This window comes from Salvelinus sp. IW2-2015, linkage group LG1 (genome assembly GCF_002910315.2).
Source record: "Salvelinus sp. IW2-2015 linkage group LG1, ASM291031v2, whole genome shotgun sequence".
Classification (NCBI taxonomy): domain Eukaryota; kingdom Metazoa; phylum Chordata; class Actinopteri; order Salmoniformes; family Salmonidae; genus Salvelinus; species Salvelinus sp. IW2-2015.
This window is the reverse complement of record NC_036838.1, coordinates 31748915-31773248: the sequence shown is the minus strand read 5'-3', so window position 1 is coordinate 31773248 and position 24334 is coordinate 31748915. Positions and strand designations below refer to the sequence as shown.

The 24334-nt window shown below is 40.0% G+C and overlaps 1 protein-coding gene across 2 annotated transcripts in view; it reads right to left on the bottom strand.

Annotated features, from left to right (window-relative positions):
* The window catches only part of LOC111965366 (natural resistance-associated macrophage protein 2), a 44809-nt gene extending 21367 nt beyond the window's left edge, over nucleotides 1-23442 (bottom strand). Inside the window, exons 1-3 of one of the 2 annotated variants that reach the window (XM_023989531.2) lie at nucleotides 23322-23442; nucleotides 1403-1513; nucleotides 436-590 (exon numbers count right to left, since the gene is read on the bottom strand). In XM_023989531.2, coding sequence (XP_023845299.1) covers nucleotides 436-590; nucleotides 1403-1433 — 186 coding nt within the window. In that variant the 5' untranslated portion in view covers nucleotides 1434-1513; nucleotides 23322-23442. The remainder of the gene's footprint in view (nucleotides 1-435; nucleotides 591-1402; nucleotides 1514-23321) is intronic. The other variant, XM_023989522.2, reaches the window with a different exon arrangement.
* Nucleotides 23443-24334: the final 892 nt, after the last annotated feature.

The window sequence follows — 24334 nt, the reverse complement described above, 5'->3', positions numbered from 1 at the left end:
CTTACTGCTGATGCGCTCTTAAAGTGGCAGCGCACGGTGAAGGCTCCGTGCAGGATTTCGCCACAAGGTTATAATAACGCTTGTGATTCCATAGGCTCTATGACTCAAGAACTTTGAGGTCATAGTCCTTATGCGGTCATGAAAGCCCTTTGATGCCATAGGCTCTAAGTTAATGCCGCGTTCAAAACAACTCAGAAACTTGACTTGGAAATAGAGCTCATCTTTATATTTCCAAGTCAAATGTTTGAGTTTCCTACTTGGAAAGTATCAGAATCAACCAATAGATAGCTCTACACAAAAAAACATATGCACATTTTTAACTCTTAGGTTCTGAGTTGTCTTGAAAGCACCATAGTACTCCTTGTGATGTCATAGACCCTGGGCTCTGTGTTAATAATCCCTGTGAGGTCATACACCATATAATGGTCTCAGTACCTGGGTGACATCCTCTGGGATTGGCACCTTCTCCTCAAAGTATGTAGAGAAGGGCTCGTCGTCCGGGGCCCCAGACACTGTTGAGCCTGGCGGAGAGATGGAGCTGTGCTGGTCCTTGGTGGTCTGGATAACCCCATTCTCCTGTGGAGGCTCCTCTGAAGAAAGGAGGGCGGGGGAAGAGGCAAAAATGTCCCTCAACAATTTCCCGACAATGCTCAAAGGGATATTCAATGTCTGCTTTTTTTTTTTACCCATCTACCAATAGGTGCCCTTCTTTGCAAGGCATTGGAAATCTTCCCTAGTGTTTGTGGTTGAATCTGTGTTTGAAATTCACTGCTCAGCTGAGGGACCTTACAGATAAATGTATGTGTAGGGTAGAGATGACATAGTCATTCAAAAATCATGTTAAACACTATTATTGAACACCGAGTCCATGCAACTTAATATGTGACTTGTTAAGCAAATGTGTACTCCTGAACTTATTTAGGCTTGCCATAACAAATGGGGTTGAATACTTGACTCAAGACATTTTAGCTTTTCCACTTTGACATTATGGGGTATTGTGTGTAGGCCAGTGAAAAAACGAATCAATTTTAAATTCAGGCTGTAACAACAAAATGTGGAAAAAGTAAAGTGGTGTGAATACTTTCTGAAGGCACTGTAAGTGAATCTACTGTGTGCACTTTGGAAGAGAGTTATCACTCCCACTACCAAGCTTCTCGTTGTAGTGCAGGACGTTTTTGCAAAAACATTTCTATATTCTAGAACAATGTGTGAATCTCACATTGTCTTGAAAAAGGTCTTGGACCGAAATGTTAACAATAAATGAGTTTTAATAAAACAATTCTACAATGTATTGTGTAGGCAGGAATAGGGCATATAGTGCACCATGTGTGCTGAGCTGACCACAGTACGGCGTAGGAGTGAGTGTGGTGGAGTGTGTCGTGCTTCTGTTATCATAAGTTACCTTCCAGGTCTGCTTCCCGCGCTGTCTTCATCAGGGTGGTGTTAAAGGGGGGCCGAGGGGAGGGGGAGCTCTGTAAACGCAGGGACTGGAGATCTGTCTGGAAACAGATAACTGAAATGAAAACAAAATATTAAGAAAAATATAATACAAACACTGCAGAGACCAGTAACACACTTATTTAGAGTTTTAAAAACGATCTAGTCTTAAAATCCTGACCAATTCAACTCTGGTCATTGTGGGTATCATTCATTCTAGTCAGCCACTAAAATCACAGAAGGATCACTGTTTGTGAACGGTTAGAGTTCCGTTTCCTTCCACCATTTCTCCGCTTAATACTGCTTTGCCTGAGAAGAGCAGGCACGCTATATACAATTATTGAGGATTTGAGGAGTTAGGCTAAACTAAACAAACGTAACCTCCAAAGTTTTTCATAACAATGGGAAATAAGCACTCTTAAACCTATCGATAAGCCATGACAGGAGACAACTGATATTGATGCTGAGTAAGTAGTTCTGCAACAGCAAAAATGACTCCACAAGAAATGCACATGACCACTTCACTCATATTAGCCTAATAGTGAGAACATAACAAAAGCCTTGAATTGACCTCAATATGGTCACCATGGTTAGAATACATCTTATTCAGTACTTCCCTCAATGTGAAGTCAACAAAAACCTCCTGACCTCATTTACACAGTACAGCTTTACAAATGCCCATACAAGAGATATCAGAAGACCCTTGGGTCGTTCCACCTCAAAAAGCATGAGAGGTTTTTGACAACCACCATCTCAGATAGACACGATTAGCACTCATGAAAGATTTTGCAGAAACCGAATTTGAACCCTGAGAAATTAAGCTAATTCATTGCAGCCAAATTGCCCATTTTAAATTTAGAGGATTCAGATAATATAAAATAAAAATATCCGATTTGGACCAAACTTCTTCCTACCAGTGAGTAAGACATGAGGGGGGAAAAAAGAAGCCAAAAGCCACTCAGACCCCTCACGCCAATCACACACTAAAAACCTGTAGGCCGATACAGTATCAGTTCTTGATTTTTGACAAGTAGTAAGAARCTGTGGCTTGGAGTATTGCTTCTACATACAGTACCATGTAATGTATTCCCTGTGAATCTGGTGATTTTTATTTTATTTTTTGCATGTTCAGAGAAMTTAGGTCATCAACGTTTGCATTATTTACCATAAAGTAGTGGGAAAGTACCAMATTCTGACCACTAGATGCCGCTGTTCCTGCTATACCACCACACTCTTAAATCCATTTTGCTGGTCTCTTGTGTTTAAAAAGATCACAACATTTTCATTGCAACGTTGGGTAGAAAACCAATAGATTGTGTGGTCATCCTCACAAATCAAGCCAGTCCTCCAGGAAAGTAATTCACTTTGTCCTAATCACAACCTAATTTTTCAACCCAACTCTCCTTGAATAGTCCCCACAAGTGCTGGGTGATTGTGACGAAACTGGCACTTGACTAGTGTTGCACATTTTGTGGAATATTCAGAGGTGGAAACTTTCCGTGGGAATTTTTTTTTTGACCACTCCACAAATTGGGAGGTGCTTTGCTGCAGGAGGGACTGGTGCACTTCACAAAATAGATGGCATAATGAGGCAGGAAAATTATGTGGATATATTGAAGCAAGATCAAGACATTAGTCAGGAAGTTAAAGCTTGGTCACAAATGGGTCTTCCAAATGAACAATGACTCCAAGCATACTTCCAAAGTTGTGACAAAATAGCTTAAGGACAACAAAGTCAAGGTATTGGAGTGGCCATCACAAAGCCCTGATCTCAATCCTATAGAAAACGTGTGGGCAAAACTGAAAAAGCGTGAGCGAGCAAGGAGGCCTACAAACCTGACTCAGTTACACCAGCTCTGTCAGGAGGAATGGGCAAAATGTACCCAAATTATTGTGGGAAGCATGTGGAAGGCTACCCGAAACGTTTGGCCCAAGTTAAACAATTTAAAAGGCAATGCTACCAAATACTAATTGAGTGTATGTAAACTTCTGACTCACTGGGAATGTGATGAAAGAAATAAAAGCTGAAATAAATCATTCTCTCTACTAGGAATTGTGAAAAGCTGAGTTTAAATGTATTTGGCTAAGGTGTATGTAAACTTCYGACTTCAACTGTATGCAAATTAAWAWTAATACCATTTAAAATGTAGATTTTTTTTCATTATGTGCATCTTCACTGTCACTTTCCAACCTTGTTGAGGATGGCTCGTTGTCAGGCTCAAAAAGCCTCAAATTTGCCTACGATGGCCACCAATTTTTCAACCCTTGTATTGGTCAGCCTGTTGCGTGCTTTGGTGTATGTGTTCCCAAACAAGGACCAGTTGCGCTCTGAGGCGGCTGATGTTGGTGGGATTTGGAGGATGATGAGGCAACGGGAAAAAGTCTCAGATCCACAAAGTCCCTTCCACCAGGTGGCTGATGAGATATGTTGGCACGACTGCCATATTGCAYCTCCTTCCCAAAGCCCTTGCTTGGAAGTGTACTTCGCCAGACTGCCAAGAACCTTGCCCTCTTCCAGACCAAGGTGGCGAGACTGTAGTGATGACACCATAGGACTTGTTGATCTCTGCACCAGACAGGATGCTCTTGCCAGCATACTTGGGGTCCAACATGTACGCTGTGGCGTGAATAGGCTTCAGGCAGAAGTCTTCACGCTTTTTGATATATTTCAGAACTGCAGTTTCCTCTGCTTGGAGCATCAGTGAAGTGGGCAGGGCAGTACGGATTTCTTCTCTTACATCTGCAAGCAGTCTGAACATCAGACAGAATGGCATTGTCTCCCTCAATCCRTGCAATGGCTACTGCTATAGGTTTCAGGAGTTTCAGGCTTCTTTACCACTCTCTCCCAAAACACATCCAGGAGGATCCTCTGGATGGGGCTATCCATATCAGCAGACTGTGATATGGCCATTTCTTGGAGAGACTCCTTCCCCTCCAGGAGACTGTCAAACATGATGACAACACCACCCCAACAGGTGTTGCTGGGCAGCTTCAATGTGGTGCTCTTATTCTTCTCACTTTGCTTGGTGAGGTAGATTGCTGCTATAACTTGATGACCTTTCACATACCTAACAATTTTCTTGGCTCTCTTGTAGTGTGTATCCAATGTTTTCAGTGCCATGTCCTTGAGGAGCAGATTCAATGCATGAGCAGCACAGCCAATGGGTGTGATGTGAGGGTAGGACTCCTCCACTTTAGACCAAGCAGCCTTCTTGTTCGCAGCATTGTCGGTCACCAGTGCAAATACCTTCTGTGGTCCAAGGTCATTGATTACTGCCTTCAGCTCATCTGCAATGTAGASACCGGTGTGTCTGTTGTCACTTGTGGCTGTGCTCTTGTAGAATACTGGTTGAGGGGTGGAGATGTAGTTAATTATTCCTTGCCCACGAACATTCGACCACCCATCAGAGAYGATTGCRATACAGTCTGCTTTCTCTATGATTTGCTTGACCTTCGATTGAACTCTGTTGAACTCTGCATCCAGCAAATTAGTAGATAAAKKATGTCTGGTTGGAGGGGTGTATGCTGGGCATAGAACATTCAGAAATCTCTTCCAATACACATTGCCTGTGAGCATCAGAGGTGAACCAGTTGCATACACAGCTCGAGCAATACATTCATCAGCATTTCTCTGACTACGTTCCTCCATTGAGTTAAAAAACAACTTCTGATTCCAGGAGCACCATGAGCTGTTGCTATCGATAAGGTGTCCGATTCATCATTTTCACCTTGAATAGAAGTAGAGGGACTTTTGTCAGAGGTTGCTTGTTGTGAGYGCTGAGGAAACTTTATGTACTTGGTCAGATTCTGCATCTTTATTGCATTCTTCACATATGATTTGGCACAGTATTTGAAAATGTACACAGCTTTTCCTTCTACATTCGCTGCAGTGAAATGTCTCCACACATCAGATAGTGCCCGTGGCATCTTCCTGTAAAGATTGTTTTTAAATATATTTCCATGTACAGATAAATAGTTAAGCAGTTAGATTAAACAACTCCTTTGTGAGATAAAATCTTTTTAAATGAAACATGTATGGAAACAGGAGAATTAACACTCATTTAGCAGCTCAAAGCAAGCTAACCCACATGGTAGAAAAACTAACTAGCAGAAATTGTTAACAAGTTAGAAATGATTTAAAAACACATTTTGGCTACTATTTACTAGTTAACAAAAAAATTATATATGGCACAACATATATTCACCCCACCCAGTATTGTAATCAAAACTTACCAGAAAGCATATAGTACGTGCTCAGATAATGTAGTAGTGGTGGCCTAATACCATCACATTAGTGTGCAAGATCTTGAGAATCAGCTGTACATGTGATGGAAGAGTGCACTGTGCATGCAGAGGGTTGAAATTCCATTGAATTGGGATAGTTTACCAAAATATGCCACAAGACCTAGAATTTCCTTAGGTCTCCCACAAAAACAGATCACTGTTATAAGCTAACTTTTTGATGAATTTAAAGCAAAATTCCCCAAATTCCAGGGCTTAACTCCCATGGGAAATGTCCGGAAATTTACCGGACAGTTTCCGACCCTTTGCAACCCTACTTAAAACAATTTTCCACCATTTCATAATTATTGTTACGTTTATCAGATATGATGTATTTTATCACAATTTCCACAACAACCCATGGAAGAATTCTCAGTAACAGTTTGGAAGTCATCAATTTAAATTTAGGTTAACTAGCTTGTCCTGTGTTGCATATAATCCAATGCGGTTCATGTTATTTTATCATCGAATCACAGCCTACTTCGCCAACCCTACTAAAACATTTTCCACCATTATTCGTCTTTGATCACTAAGATATGATCTTTATTTATCTATTTCATAATTATTGTTACGTTTATCAGATATGATGTATTTTAATCACAATTTCCACAACAACCCATGGAGAAATTCTCAGTACAGTTTGAAGTCATCAATTTAAATTTAACATTTTGTTAACATTGCTCATCTAATGAAACGGGCTGAGTTAAACATAACTGAAAACAAATCTATTCAAAAGTACATTAAAATGCATTTAGTAATTTCTCAATACCGCAACAACCTTTTCTGAATCTTGTTTTTTTCCATATACACACAAGTAATTATGTTATTTAAAAATATTTGGATATGGAACAAAAGTCACAATATACAATAAATCCCCAATTATGTTTTATTTTTTCCTAATATTTCCTAAATATTGGTGCATTACAGTAATGAATAAACACGTTTCGATGATGAGAATGAATGTTTCGGTAACGAGTGTTGAATAGTTCTCCATTGAAAAACTGTACTGAGCACCACTAGAGATTAGTACCAATACAGCATCACTTGTTAATCCCAAATGACTTGCATAATATTAAATCACCGATCTTAATGCAATTGACTAAAACACCCCTTATTTTAGCATAAGTACTGTAATAATGTGCATTTATTTTTTAGAGTGGACTTTAGCATAAAACAGTGGGGGAAAAAAAGTTCTCCAAGGTCTTTCCAGGTAATATTGGTGTATTAAGACGTGGATATCTGAGGTTCTAATGCCTTTTAGAGGTATTTTTAAATTTAATGGATTCTATGGGCAAATCTCTATAAAGTATCTAATGTGGGATATGGACCAAACTGTCTGGGATCAAACAACAGTATAAGTAAGTGCTAAAACTAGTACACAGGTCAAAATGCGGGTATCCTCCTTTAAGTGGTGTGGCTTTAAGTAAATGACATGGGGTTTATACTAGGAGGTCAACCGATTAATCCGCATTACCGATTAATGAGGGCCGATTTCATGTTTTCATAACAATCGTAATCGGCATTTTTAGACGCCGATTATGGCCGTTGCATTCCACGAGGAAACTGCGTGGAAGGCGGACCACCTGTTACGCGAGTGCAGCAAGGAGCCAAGGTAAGTTGCTAGCTAGCATTAAACTTATCTTATAAAAAACAATCTTCACATAATCACTAGTTAACTACACATGGTTGATGATATTACTAGTTTATCTAGCTTGTCTTGTGTTGCATATAATCAATGCGGTTCATGTTAATTTATCATCGAATCACAGCCTACTTCGCCAAACGGGTGATGATTTAACAAAAGCGCATTCGCGAAAAAACGTGTGCACGAATGTACCTAACCATAAAATCAATGCCTTTCTTAAAATCAATACACACAAGTATATTTTTTTAAACCTGTATATTTAGTTAAAAGAAATTCATGTTAGCAGCCAATATTAACTAGGGAAATTGTGTCACTTCTCTTGCGTTCATTGCACGCAGAGTCGGGTTATCCGCAACAGTTTGGGGCGCCTAGCTCGTTGCGAACTAATTTGCCAGAATTTTGCATAATTATGACATAACATTGAAGGATGTGCAATGTAACAGCAATATTTAGACTTAGGGATGCCACCCGTTCGATAAATACGGAACGGTTCCGTATTTTACTGAAAGAATAAACGTTTTGTTTTTTAAATAATAGTTTCCGGATTTGCACATATTAATGACCAAAGGCTCGTATTTCTGTGTTTATTATATATAAATTAAGTCTATGATTTGATATTGATAGAGCAGTCTGACTGAGCGGTGGTAGGCAGCTGCAGGCTAGTAAGCATTCATTCAAACTTTACTGCGTTTGCCAGCTGCTCCAGGCAACTCTTGAATCACAGTGCTGTTTATGACTTCAAGCCTATCAACTCCTAGATTAGGCTGGCAATACTAAAGTGTCTATTAGAACATCCAATAGTCAAAGGTATATGAAATACAAATGGTATAGAGCGAAATAGTCGACGCGTCATAATTCCATATAATATATACAACCTAAAACTTCTTAACTGGGATATTGAAGAACTGGGAATATTTTCCCACCAGCTTTCAAATGTTCTCATGTTCTGAGCAAGGAACTTAAACATTAGCTTTTTTCATGGCACATATTACACTTTTACTTTCTTCTAACACACTGTGTTTTTGCATTATTTAAACCAAATTGAGCATGTTTCATTATTTATTGCCTTGAAATACATCCCATAGGTACACCTCCAATTGACTCAAATGATGTCAATTAGCCTATCAGAAGCTTCTAAAGCCATGACATCATTTTCTGGACTTTTCCAAGCTGTTTAAAGGCACAGTCAATTTAGTGTATGTAAACTTCTGACCCACTGGAATTGTGATAGTGAATTATAAGCAAAATAATCTGTCTGTAAATAATTGTTGGAAATTACTTGGTCATGCAAAGTTACCAACTATAGTTTGTTAACAAGAAATTTGTGGAGTGGTTGAAAAATGAGTTTAATGACTTCAACCTAAGTGTATGTAAACTTCTGACTTCAACTGTAAGTATTCGACTCTTTACTCAGTACTTTGAAGCACCTTTGGCAGCGATTACAGCCTCGAGTCTTCTTGGATATGATGCCACAAGCTTGGCACACCTGTATTTGGGAGTTTCTCCCATTCTTCTCTGCAGATCCTCTCAAGCTCTGTCAGGTTGGATGGGTAGCATGGCTGCACAGCTATTTTCAGGTCTCTCCAGAGATGTTCGATCGGGTTCAAGTCCAGCCAGTGGCTGGGCCACTCAAGGACAGATTCTTGTCCCAAAGCCACTCCTGCGTGTTCTTGGCTGTGTACTGTGGTGGATATTGTAATCAAGAATATTTAATATCGATGAATTATTGCAATAATGAGGTGGTCCACCCAACACCCTTGAGTGTTGGACCAAGTAACCTAACCTTTACACAAATGCAGAGTTCTTTATGTAGCTGACACCAAGAATGCTTAGTCATGGTTGGTTCCACTCCTCCAATGCAGATTGGGGCATCATAAACCACTCTGGGTTATTCCGGTCTTATCTGCACAGGGTTGTTGTCTTAACCCCACCCTGGCTTAATTTCCCAGTTGCAAGGATGATTTTGAGACAGCTTAGGAGTAGAACAATCCCTCATTATCTCTAGTAAACACATTCTTGTCTATGTAATGCAGTCTTTAATTTATAAGCTAAAGTCATCTCTAGAGACACATATTCCCAGATTAGCTGCAGGGAACTAGAGTGGAGACCCTAAAAACACAGCATTAGCAGGACAGAAATGTCTTCCAATTCGTCAAGTATTAATTGCTAACTATTAATATCAAACAAATCAGCAAAATACATAATTTCTCTTACAGTACTTAGGGTCATTGTCCTGTTGGAAGCTGAACCATCGCACCAGTCTGAGGTCCTGAGCACACTGGAGCTGGTTTTCATCAAAGATCTCTCTGTACTTTGCGCCGTTCAGCTTTCCCTCGATCCTGACTAGTCTCCCAGTCCCTGCCGCTGAAAAACATCCCCTCATCATAATGCTGCCACAACATGCTTCACCGTAGGGATGGTGATACGTTACCTCCAGACGTGACGCTTGGAATTCAGGCCAAAGAGTTCAATATTGGTTTCATCAGAACAGAGAATCTTGTTTCTCATGGTCTGAGAGTCCTTCAGGTGCCTATTGGCAAACTCCAAGCGGGCTGTAGTGTACCTTTTACTGAGGAGTGGCTTCCATCTGGCCACGTCAAACCATAAAGGCCTGATTGGTGGAATGCTGCAGAGATGGTTGTCCTTCTGGAAGGTGTGTGTCTTTCCAAATCATGTCCAGTCAATTGAATTTACCACAGGTGAACTCCAAGTTGTAGAAACATCAAGGATGATCAATGGAAACAGGATGCATCAGAGCTGAATTTCTAGTCTCATAGCAAAGGGTCTGAATACATATGTAAAAAAGGTGTCTGTTTTTTATTTTTCACTTTATCATGGGGTATTGTGTTTGGATTGATGAGAAAAAAAATAAGGCTGTAATGTAACAAAAAGTGGAAAAGGGATGGGGTCTGAATACACWATGTTTGACCAGTAGTATGAAGCTGCGGCTTGTAGTATTGCTTCTCCATCCTATGTAATGTGTTCCCTGTTCAAAGAGAATAATTGAAGTCGCTTATATTGTTTACCATGAAGTAGTGCGGAAACCCCAGGTTTTGTTCACTAGATGCAGCTGTTCCTGCAATACCGCCACAGTCTTTTATATATTTTGCAGGTCTCGTGTTAATTAAATAGATCACAACATATTCTTTGCAACTTTGTGTAGAAAACCAATAGATTTGCTTCATGATGGAAAAAAAGTGTGTGGTCATCCTCACAATTCAAGCCAGTCCTCCATGAAAGCAAATCAGTTTGTTGGTATTTTATGCTTAATCTGTGTCCAGGAAACCGCCCCTTTGTGTGTGGTTCTCTCTTCAAGAAAGGTCTGGATTAGTTATTGTTAGACCCTTCCTGTTGAACAAGCAAACCATTAGGCTACAGCAGTTCTAATGGTTTCAATGTTATGGTCTGTAATGATCTTCAATGGTAAAAGTCCCAAACACACTGTGTATTGATTTGCAATTGTAATGGTTTTGGGTTGCGTTGGGTTTAATGGTAAATGTCACTAATCACAATACATAGAGCTGTTAAAAACATAAGACTTCCATGCAAGTATTTATTTTATTAAGGTTATTATGAACATTGTAGTCACAACATTGTAGTCCCTCGCCCATTTCTTAATCAATGTTTTGGGCTTATATGAAAAGTCTTCATATGAGAATTGCATAGGGATAGCCCCCTAAGAGAGCAGGGTGATTCTCATGAATCCAGGTGTAAAGAGTGACTGCCCCTAAAAAGAAACTAATCCCTTTGAAAACGGTCTATGTGGGATTGACGAGTCAAACATTTATTCTGGTGTCAAAATTGACTACAAAGTGTAAATAGGATAATTTTGATCAAAGTCAGTCTAGTCTACAACTGAGTTTGGAACCTCAGTGTGTCACAACGAGTAAATTAAGGTTGGGCTTGGATAATAATTGTCAATGATGCTTTGTTTTGCCTGAAAGCCAAGCGTCACGTCTGAAGGAAACCTGGCACCATCCCTACGGTGAAGCATGGTGGTGGCAGCATCATGCTGTGGGGATATTTTTCAGCGACATGGACTGGGAGACTAGTCAGGATTGAGGGAAAGATGAATGAAGCAAAGTACAGAGAGATCCTTGATGAAAACCTGCTCCAGAGCGCTCAGCACCTCAGATTGGGGCAAAGGTTCACCTTCCAACAGGACATCCAGCAAAGACAATCCAGGAGTGGCTTCGGGACAAGTCTCTGAATGTCCTTGAGTGGCCCAGCCCAGAGCCCGGACAAGAACCCAATCGAACATCTCTGGAGAGATTTGAAAATAGCTGTGCAGCGATGCTCCCCATCCAACCTGACAGAACTTGAGAGGATCTGCAGAGAAGAACGGGAGAAACTCCCCAAATACAGGTGTGCCAAGCTTGTAGTGTCATACCCAAGAAGACTCAAGGCTGTAATCGCTGTCAAAGGTGCTTCAACAAAGTACTGAATATAGGGCCGAATACTTATGCAAATGTGATCAATGTTATTATTTATTTGCCCCCCAAAAAAAATGTATACAACTTTTTGCTTTGTCATTATGGGGTATTGTAGATACAGAGATAAAAAACAATTTAATCCATTTTAGAATAAGGCTGTAATATGTTTCAACTATTAACTTGGTCAGGCCCTAAGTTAGTGCTAGCAAACTTGCAAAATTGTTTCCCCATGTCATTGAGATCCAGACAGACAGACACAGCTGTAGGCTATTTGCGCAAGGAGAATGAGTAATCAGGTAGGCCTATTTTATGACGTTTCCACCGGATCCGAGCATCACATTTGTTTCCCCTTTCATGTTGAGTGGGTATTGCAAGGGAAAGACCTGGAAACAGTTGAGGAACTATTGTCATTCTCAACGGATGTAAAAATAGATATGATTTACTTGCTGTTTGAGGCGAGGAAAAACTTACTTTGAGAAGCTCCAAAGTGATGCTGAGTTAAGACAATCAGAAATAGTATCAGATCCCCAACTGGGCAAATTTTGAGGCCTAAATTTGCATGCAGGCCGGGCAGCCTAGGCCTCCTATGCATAATCAGGTGAGTGTCAATCAAAATTGACAGGAGCGCTCAAAACAAAAGACAACAAATAAATTGACCCCAAAAAATGGCCTTCAGGATCTCGTCACGGTATTTTTGTGCGTTCATATAGCCATCGATAAAATACATTTGTGTTCGTTGTCCTTAGCTTATGCCTGCCCATACCATAACGTTGACATCAGTAAACCGCTTGTGCGCACACAACACACCAGACACGTGGTCTGTGGTTGTGAGGCTGGTTGGACATAGTGCCAAATTCCCTAAAAACAACATTGGAGGCAGCTTATGGTAGAGAAATTAACATTCAATTATCTGGCAACAGCTCCCTGTGGACATTCCTGCAGTCAGCATACCAATTGTACGCTCCCTCAAAACTTGAGACATCTGTGGCATTGTGATGCGTGACAAACTGCACGTTTTAGAGTGGCCTTTTATTGTCCCCAGCACAAGGTGCAAATGTGTAATGATTATGCTTTTTAATTAGCTTCTTGATAATCCATCCACCTGACAGGTGTGGCATATCTTGGCAAAGTAGAACTGCTCCCTAACAGGGATTTAAACAAATTTGTGCAGAAAATTTGAGAGAAATAAGCTTAATCTTTTCTCTCAGCTCATGAAACATGGGACCAACACTATACATGTTGCATTTATATTTCGTTCAGTGTATGCATCAACAGAAATTACCGTAACCAAACAAACATTCTAGATTATAAATGATGTTAATTTAACGGTAAATGTAGGTTACTACTGGTGATACTGGTGTGCCATCCCCGCGGTCTCCACAATGGATTAGTCTACTCAGACAGGTGACTTGTGTGCCATAAATTATTTTTATATATTTGCCACTGCTCGACTAAAAAAAAAATCTTGCTTGACCAACAGCCTATCGTCCAAACAATCGACTAAATGTGGTCAGCCCTAATGGGTAGGAATAAGTTTGGTCCCAAATCAGATGTTAGGTACTATAATTATTTAATATTATCTGAATCCTATAAATTAAAAATGGCCAATGTGTGCAATTCTTAATTTATCTTAATTTCTCAAATTAAATTTCAACAAAATAATGTTTCAGGAATGCCAATTTCACATGTTACTAACTACAGAAACAACTTCAGAACAATCTGAGATGATGGGTGTCATGGCATGCTGAAATGACATGGAACGACTCCCTATCCATTGTCAACCTTGGACTTACACCCCTATCAATGTAAATAAAATTATTTGGCACCTGTGTATAGGACTACTCAGTCAAAATTGTCAAATTACCAGTCCCGGTCATTCATTCTTCCCAAGAACAGACACATGAGACTGAGAAGAATGAGGGCAGAAGAGAGAGAACAGAGTGGGAGCAGTTCTGCTCTCCCCCTAACCTCAGGCCTCTCTCGCCCCCCTCCTCTCTCTCTCTCTACCAGACCTAATCTGTAAAAAACAGCTCCTCCATATCTGTCACCTCCCTAACGGAACAAGGACCTTGTACACACACAATCTCTTAAAGTACAACAGCCAAAATTAGGACTGAAGCACAAATCTTTAGGCTACATTCCTCACGAGACAAGGAACAGTTTGACCTAGAAATGCCTCTGAGGGCTGAAAGAACACCTTAGCAACTTTAGAACATCTTATAAAGTTGTTTAAAATGTTATACTAGGCTATAGGCCTTGCCAAAAGATATCGACCATACCGTTATGATAGTTTACACTGAGGTCAGAACGCAATCATGGTTACATTAAGACACTGGTGCTGGTGCGAGTTATGGGTCGGAAAACGTACCTCAATGCAAGGATGGGATATGCCACTGTACCTATATCCACACTGCTCCATTGAGAAGATTACAATTATGAACTAGCAGTATTTCAAACAGTGAAGTTATGTAAGGTATATGTTTGAACCTGCAACCTACATTGCAGCTACACTGCATACACTAGACTAGCCCTTGATCATGACTCTCAGTTCCATTACAGTACAGATAAGTCATTGGACAAAGGAGTATTTTGTACGGTGGAGTTTTGTAACTGTCTGAACTGTCTGAACATTAACACGCATCGCTTACATTACGTTTTTGGAAGCATAAGGCCCTTGTCTTTCATTTCACTGAGTGATATTTAAAAAAAATACATTAAGTTGAGACACACCGTTATAGGGTTAGAGTTAGTATTCCCACATGGGCATATATCCATGTTACAGCATGTGTTTACAGAAAACAGACTGAAGACAGATAATTAATGCAGGTGGACCACTCGATCTAGCATGTGCCGAGCACCTGTGTGTAACGGAAGAAAAATACTGTTGGCTGCAGCTGTGATAAAGCCGGTTAAAACAGTGTACAGTAAGTGTGTTTTGCATTTGTGAAATTGTGATATGAAAGTAAAAGGCTTTATATTTCAAGAACTGTATTGCAATGAAGAATCGATTCACGTTTAGATGCAGTATTGGCTGCCAGAGCCAGTCTACTTCTGAAAATGACTTAAGGTCTTTGGACCTTAAACTGGAACTGACAACGATTTAGCAAGATTAAAACTTATTCAAATCTGTTCATATACACCCCCAGGAAGGGGGTAGGGACACCTTTTTTTTTTTTTATATATATTTTTTATACATTTTCTGACATGCGAGCACTTAGATATGGTCATTTTCATGTTTTCATAAATTCAGAATTAGTAAATAAAACCTAATAAAAACGCATTTTCAAGGACAGGAGTCTACACAGACCGATGCGCCATAGCCAATCAAAGCTACAATAGGCTTATAGGCAAATAAGCCATTTGTCACACGGGCCTGCCATCATTCCCTTTGAATTGGACGTTCAAAGGCAGTAGCAATAGCGCGACTTTTGATCATTGGAATGCATTCGCCAAAAGCCACAAAATACACCTGAAAGAATTTCTGCAAATACAGTGCATTCGGAAAGTATTCAGACCCCTTGACTTTTTACACATTTTGTTATGTTGCAGCCTTATTCTAACATGGATTTTATTGTTTTTTCACCTCAATCTACACACACTACCCCATAATGACAAAGCAAAAACATGTTGAGAAATCTTTGCACATTTATTTAAAAAAACACAGAAATATTACATTTACATAAGTATTCAGACCCTTTACTCAGTACTTGGTAGATTTGATTTGATCTCTTTTAGTCCCCATTTGGACTAATCTTCCAAGAGTCCTTAAACATTAAAATACAATTTATAATACGAACACATTTCCACATACAGTGGGGCAAAAAAGTATTTAGTCAGACACCAATTGTGCAAGTTCTCCCACTTAAAAAGATGAGGCCAGAATTTTTTTCTCCAGAAAATCACATTGTAGGATTTTTAATGAATTTATTTGCAAATTATGGTGGAAAATAAGTATTTGGTCAATAACAAAAGTTTCTCAATACTTTGTTATATACCCTTTGTTGGCAATGACAGAGGTCATTTCTGTAAGTCTTCACAAGGTTCACACACACTGTTGCTGGTATTTTGGCCCATTCCTCCATGCAGATCTCCTCTAGAGCAGTGATGTTTTGGGGCTGTTGCTGGCAACACGACTTTCAACTCCATCCAAAGATTTTCTATGGGGTTGAGATCTGGAGACTGGCTAGGCACTCCAGGACCTTGAAATGCTTCTTACGAAGCACTCCTTCGTTGCCCGGGCGGTGTGTTTGGGATCATTGTCATGCTGAAAGACCCAGCCACGTTTCATCTTCATTGCCCTTGCTGATGAAGGAGGTTTTCACTCAAAATCTCACGATACTGGCCCATTCATTCTGTCCTTTACACGGATCAGTCGTCCTGGTCCCTTTGCAGAAAAACAGCCCAAAGTATGATGTTTCCACCCCCATGCTTCACAGTAGGTATGGTGTTCTTTGATGCAACTCAGCATTCTTTGTCTCCAAACACGACGTTGAGTTTTTACCAAAAAGTTATATTTGGTTTCATCTGACCATATGACATTCTCCCAATCTTATTCTGGATCATCCAATGCTCTCTAGCAAACTTCAGAGGGCCTGGCATGTACTGGCTTAAGCAGGGGGCAACGTCTGGCACTGCAGGATTTGAGTCCCTGGCGGCGTAGCGTGTTACTGATGGTAGGCTTTGTTACTTTGGTCCCAGCTCTCTGCAGGTCATTCACTAGGTCCCCGTGTGGTTCTGGGATTTTTGCTCACCTTTCTTGTAATCATTTTGACCCCACGGGGTGAGATCTTGCGTGGAGCCCCAGATCGAGGGAGATTATCAGTGGTCTTGTATGTCTTCCATTTCCTAATAATTGCTCCCACAGTTGATTCTCAAACCAAGCTGCTTACCTATTGCAGATTCAGTCTTCCCAGCCTGGTGCAGGTCTACAATTTTGTTTCTGGTGTCCTTGACAGCTTCTTTGGTCTTGGCCATAGTGGAGTTTGGAGTGTGACTGTTTGAGGTTGTGGACAGGTGTCTTTTATACTGATACAAGTTCAAACAGGTGCCATTAATACAGGTAACAAGTGGAGGACAGAGGAGCCTCTTAAAGAAAGTTCCAGGTCTGTGAGAGCCAGAAATCTTGCTTGTTTGTAGGTGACCAAATACTTATTTTCCACCATAATTTGCAAATAAATTCATAAAAAATCTCTACAACGTGATTTTCTGGATTTTTTTTCTCATTTTGTCTGTCATAGTTGAAGTGTACCTATGATGAAAATTACAGGCCTCCATCTTTTTAAGTGGGAGACTTGCACAATTGGTGGCTGACTAAATACTTTTTGACCCACTGTATATTATGAAATAAAAAGCATGTTCCTTTCAATTTCTTATCGATTGATGACCAACCAAGAACATTGCGCATGACTGCAACAGAAGAACCATACTTCCACCTTAACAAATCCTTGCTGCTTTGTTCTGTGCATTCTGCAGCCTCCTAACTTAACTTGATGATGCATTTCCCAGACCACAGAACAGTAGTTCACCTGACTCTCAATTAATGCTTGTGTTTATTTGCTGAATAATATTTCCTGGTAATTATTTAGCTATCCTTCTGATTATGCATGCTGTTTTAATAAAAATTATTTTTACATAGATTGGTTATTTGAGACGACCATGATAAGCAGTTGTCTAGCTGCACTACCAATAGTTTGGTTTCTGCCACTTCTTCAATTTGTACTCCTCCCATACTTAATTGTATCCCATGCTGTTTTGGCTTTTTCCTAGTGGAACAGACCACCATGACTTTGGTTTTCTTGGTGTTTAAAACAAGTTTTTGTTTTGGCAAACCCACTCCCTACTATCTCCAAATCTCCTTGTAAAGCTTGCTGTACCTGTTGAACCGATTGTCTTGCTGCATAAATTGTAGTATCATCTGCAAATATAGTAGCTTGAGTTTCAGCTAAGGCATAGGAAAGGTCGTTRGTATATATTAAATAGAGAAGTGGCCCAAGGCAGCTGCCCTGCGGTATTCCACAGTTTAACACATGAGGGGAAGAAAATGAACCATTGATATAGGTGGACTGTTTCCTCTCAGTTAGATATAACTGTACCCAATTCAATGCTACCTCCTTTTAAAACCATAATGCATTCATTTTGTCAAAATTATTTAATGATCCACTAAATCAAATGCTGCACTGAAATCTAAAAATAGTACACCCACAAACTTGCCATTATCCATAGCATTGAGCCACTGGTCAGTCATGTCAACCAATGCAGTGGTAATGGAATGGTTTTTGCGATAAGCATGCTGATTGGCTGTAATCAGAAAATTATTTTCCATGTACTCCCATATTTGTCTACTCACAATACCCTCCAATATCTTACTGAGTGTAGGGAGTAGACTAATTGGTCGACTATTGGCAGGAGTAATGGATTCTTTGCAGTCTTTCAGAATAGGACACAGTTTCGCATGCTTCCATACATTTGCAAACATCCCCCTTTCCAGTGACCAATTAAATATGTATCTCAGTTGAACTGCAATCTGGGGGAGCCGCACAGCGAAGCAAAAAATTGTCCATAAGACCATAACCTGTAGATTTACCATCAGGTAATGACTTCAATAGGTTTAACACCTCCTCCACTGACACCGTTTGCAGACTAAAAGAGCAGATCTTGTTGCTCATAATATGATTATCAATCCATTGGACAATAGCTTGTTTGGAAGAATGTATGTTTACATTGTTGCTCAGTAAATTAATTTTCTGCAAAATGATTGGCAATATCAACTGGTTTTGATTATTATTATTATTCTCCCGTCAACCTCCACACTAGATGGGCATGATGACATAGATGTACCAAGTAAGCCCTTAACTGTGTTCCATACCTTTTTAGAATCATTTTTACATTTAGAATCATTTTTACAATCAATAAAAGCATTGTTGTAAAATAACTTTTTTTTTCTTTCGATTCAATTTAACTGCATAATTACATAATGTTCTATAATTCTGTTCATCAATTTCTAATTTTGACTTGGCTGCTAAGACTTTTGCCATATTTCTTTGAGAAAAAGCCTCACCCAGTTCATCATCAATCCATGGAGATGGACGAGCACCAACTGTACTCTTTCTTATAGGGGCATGATGGTCCATTACCTCAGTGAGCAAATCAATAAAACATTCTGTAGCGTGATTTAAATCATCCTCTAGATAAATCAGCTCCCAGGGTACAGCAGCCAAATCATTTAGAAATAGCTCATGATTAAATGTTTTAACATTTCTCTTAACCACAATCCTAGGGGGTTTCTTTGGAACCTTGGTGTTCATGGTTATGGTCACAATATTATGGTCTGTCCARCCCACTGGCATTGATCTGGCTTTTAAGCATTGCAATGGTATATTACAGAAAATCAGATCAATACATGTGTCTGAACGATGACCCAACTTAATTGATGATCTAGTAGTATCATTAACCATTTGTTTCAAACCACAGTTCTTGGCATATCTAATCAATTTTGTTCTATTCGAATTATTATGATCCTTCCAATTTATATTAAAATCACCCAAGATAAATACATCTCTGTTGCTATCTGTGGCCTGGTCAAACCCAGTACATAAGTTATCCAGATAGGACACCTTAGAGCTAGGAGGTCTATACACACATCCTACCAATATGGATGTACCTGAGCCCATAGTGCCTCTACTTGACATACATTAAGGCTATCCCTTCTCTTAAAAGGTATATGATTCTGAATGTACARTGCTACACCCCCACCATTCCTATCTCTTCTCAGTAGACTATATCCAGGAATGTTAATTTGCCCATCATTTACAGATGCATCTAAATGTGTTTCGGTCAAAGCCAAAATATGAATATTATTTATGTTGACCAAGTTAAAAACCTAATGTATTTTGTTAGGAAGGCTACATACATTAACCTGAGCTATTTGCAACCCTTTCCTTATTAAGTGAAGATCAATAGAGCATGTATGCGTTATAGTTGAAGTTGTCACGATACACTACAACACACAAACTCAAATTTGAACATTAAATTAAAATAGCCAGGGAGTTACTCCAGAGTCCCGATACAATTGCCCGTTGATATAAAGTTTATCCATCACCATGGAGACTCGTTGATTCAGGCAACGCTTTTCTTTCATGATGGGATATCGTTTTTTTCTCCTTTCATTGATCTCGGTGGGGAAGTGATCATTCATTCCAAAATCAGTGTTTCTGAGTTCTCTGCCCATGTTCTTCGTCATTTCYTTTTGCTTAAATTTGTCAAAACATGYAATAATAGCCCATGGCCTATTTCCAGAGGCCTTACCTATTCTATGGACTCTGGAGAAAGTGACATTACGCACAACATCAGTGGGCAGTTTTACTTTAGTTGACATAAAGTCTCGGACTGTGTCCTCACAGCCTCTGCTGTTGTCATTCTCCGTTATCCCTGAAAATATTAGATTGTTCCGCATTGATCGACACTGTACATCAAGCAAGGTTTCTTTAAGTTTTTTGTTCTCCCTTTGCACCACCTCGCTATGAATAGAGTCTACAGTACCTTTCAGCGCCGTGTTCTCTTTCCTGAGATCATCAATCTGACATTGGCTGAATACTAGACTGGCACATAATGCATTGATGTCCTCTCGTAATATATCCAAGATATCAAGTTTGACAAGCCTTTCATTGATGGATTTTAACAAGTCCACATCCATATCAGTAAACCTCTCCCCACTCGCCACACTCTTACTAGGGGATGGTTTGGTTCCATCGTTGATACCCATAGGCCAACCTGGTTTTGTTTAGTTTTGCTGATTGGGTTGGTTGTCCTTAACAATGCTTGAATCCTTCAAAACCAGCGACATGTTTCTTTGAGTTCGTAAGTATCTCTCGTCAATGAATCGTTCAAGCTCTTCAATGGATTCTGAATCATCCAGCGTGATTACAGGCAGAGTTAAACACACAAACAAACTGTTCAGCCGTGGTTTCTTTGCATCAATTCGACCACGAAGGGAGGAGAGTTTGATAACAGTGTTAGACTAATCTCACAAAGCACAGGTTGAAACACCTTTGGCAGCGATTACAGCCTTGAGTCTTCTTGCGTATGACGCTACAAGCTTGGCACACCTGTATTTGGGAAGTTTCTCCCATTCTTCTCTACAGATCCTCTCAAGCTCTGTCAGGTTGGATGGGGAATGTCGCTGCACAGCTTTTTTCAGGTCTCTCCAGAGATGTTCGATCGGGTTCAAGTCCGGGCTCTGGCTGGGCCAGTCAAGGGCATTCAGAGAAGGTGAACCTTCACCCCCAGTCAGAGGTCCTGAGTGCTCTGGAGCAGGTTTTCGTCAAGGGTCTCTCTGTACTTTGCTCCTGTCATCTTTCCCTCGATCCTGACTAGTCTCCCAGTCCCTGCCGCTGAAAAACATCCTGCCACCATGCTTCAACATAGGGATGGTGCCAGGTTTCCTCCAGACATGAAGCTTTGCATTCAAGCCAAAGTGTTCAATCTTGGTTTTATCAGACCAGAGAATCTGGTTTCTCATGTTCTGAGAGTCCTTTAGGTCCTTTTGGCAAACTCCAAGCACGCTGTTATGTGCCTTTTACTGAGGAGTGGCTTCCGTCTGGCCACTCTACCATAAAGTTCTAATTGGTGGAGTGCTGAAGAGAGTGGAGTCCTTCTGGAAGGTTCTCCCATCTCCATAGAGGAACTCTGGAGCTCTGTCAGAGTGACCATCGGGTTATTGGTCAACTCCCTGACCAAGGCCCTTCTCACCCGATTGCTCAGTTTGGCTGGGCATCCAGCTCTAGGAAGAATCTTGGTGGTGCCAAACTTCTTCCATTTAAGAATGATAGAGGCCACTGTGTTTTTGGGGACCTTCAATGTTGCAGACATTTTTCAGTACCCTTCCCCAGATCTGAGCCTCGACACAATCCTGTCTCGGAGCTCTACAGACAATTCCTTCGATCTCATGGCTTGGTTTATGCTCTGACATGCACTGTCAACTGTGGGACCTTATATAGACAGGTATGTGCCTTTCCAAATMATGTCCAATCATTTTAGAATAAGTCTGTCWCGTAAAACAAAATGTGTAAAAAGTCAAGAGGTCTTAACTTTCCGAATGCACTGTATGTAAATACCACGTGAGTCATCTTACATTTGTGAGTCCTATTGCTCAAACAACCATAAAAAAGGTAGGCTCTCTCTCCCTCAGTTGCTTATGCACATCAAGAACAATATCAACAACTAAAGCTAGCCAGAGCGAGATAAGCTAAAATCGAACCCTCTCAAACTTTAAGCTAGTTGGCCATCACGAATTGCACTGAAACGTTGGGGAATTGTAGCCTGCTCGTCCTTCTGCAACTTGCCTTCCAATGCATGCTTATCCAAACCCACATTTTGACAGCTGAGCGGGAACTTGCCTGCCCGCCAATTTGATCATTGCCAAATACATCTGATTGACAACAAAGAGATAATTTAACTATGGATAACAGTTGTTCAAGTTCAGCATAGCTAGTTAGCAAAGCGATTTATATTTCTTGATAGCTAACCAAATGACACCTTCATCTCTAGTCGTAGCCACTGAAAAACGATATGAGTGGAAAAAGTCGGTCACTCACCAACTCCTCCAATGACATGACATCCTCCCAGTAGCTAGCTAACATTAGGCTCTGTGTTTTTAGTTTGCAAAATAAATACCTAACTACATAAAGAATTTGCAGGCAAGACATAGCCTATTTGTTTACTCAAAAAAATATGATGCAATTTTTTAACTGCAATCCAAACTGGCCATTGTTTTATTCGAAAAATATGGCCCTTTATAAATGTCCACTTATGTACATAGGACGCTGTATATAGCATTTTAACATATTAAACAAAAGGAGAAATATATTTATCAAGCCTTTGTTGCTATGTTTGCAAATGTGTATAATATGGACACTCAGACAAGAGTGCTCTGAAATCAGAGTACGAACGCACGCAATATGCATGTCATGGAATAGCGTTAAATAAAACCTATTTTTAAAACCTCTTATGAAGTTCGTTTTGAAGCATAAACTGGGAATTTGATTTTTTTTACTGATATTATGATTGTGTGTTTCATATCTGCAAAGTAGTTAAAAGACTCTCAGTTCCACTTTAAGGAGTAACGGTAACATTAGGCTCCTTAAGAGTACTACTTGGACTAACACTAGACTATATTTATTTCCTGTAAACTGTTTGACCACATGGGCTCACTTTGACATTAAGACCCAGTCAAAAACAACTAACTAGTAAGCGTGGTCAACTGGATTAGGAAGGGAGGCCAGAAAGTCTAGACATTTCTATGGTTGGCAGCTACTTAAAATGACCAAAAAGTTTACATCAAATGAGTAACGTTACCATAAAGCAGTGAAGCAAAGATGTTATCGTGACTTTCGTATTTTTATTAACAGCTAACGTTAACTAGCTAGCCAGCTAACTTTGACCTATCTGGCAAACAATTAGCCGGTTAAATAGCTGCATAGTTCACAAGTAAAACAACCACTGGAATAAATAGAAATGCGCCGTCTTACCTGGATATAGCGTGTAAAAAGTATGGTCATGTAAATGTCATTACATTAAATAACACATAGCTAACGTTAGATGTCGACACAAGCAAGTGAGGTGACACCACTGAGCCAGTCACACAACTTCTTCTTCGGTGGGGCTTATCATTAGTTGGCATCCAACGTTATGGTACATTACTGCCACCTACTGCACTGGAGTGCGGGCCAGAGACTGAGAAACTAAATTATATTGCCAGCCCGTTGCTCTTAAAAAATATCAAATATTTGAGACTATATCTAATAACATTCTACTCAATATACTATTTAAACTAATTTCCTGTATCCCCTTTTCCCTCAAACTAGATCTCAGTGTCTCTTTCCCTCTGAAACTGCTCACACTGTAGCAATACACGCTCCACTGTATCTGTTTCATGGCAAGAATAACACTTTCCTGTTGGATGCTTTTCTATCACATTTAAGATCTTATTCAACCGGCTGTGTCTTACCTTTAATTTTGTAAAAAATTGTCTCCTCTCTTCTGTCCCTTCCTGCCGTTCTACCCTCCCCAACCCTCCTCTGTACTTGAAATAAATGCCTTAATATCTCTATTCCACTGCTCCTGCCATCTCTGCACCATCTCCATATCAGGCTTGTTTCCTCTGCCTTGCTCATTTGGTATTTTATTAGGATCCCCATTAGCTGTTGCAAAAGCAGCAGCTACTCTTCCTGGGGTCCACACAAACATGAGACATAATACAGAATGACATAATACAGAACATCATTAGACAAGAACAGCTCAAGGACAGAACTACATACATTTTTAAAAAGGCACACGTAGCCTACATATCAATGCATACACACAAACTATCTAGGTCAAATAGGGGAGAGGTGTTGCTTTATCTGTTTCTTGAAACCAGGTTTGCTGTTTATTTGAGCAATATGAGATGGAAAGAAGTTCCATGCAATAAGGGCTCTATATAATACTGTACGTTTTCTTGAATTTGTTCTGGATTTGGGGACTATGAAAAGACCCCTGGTGG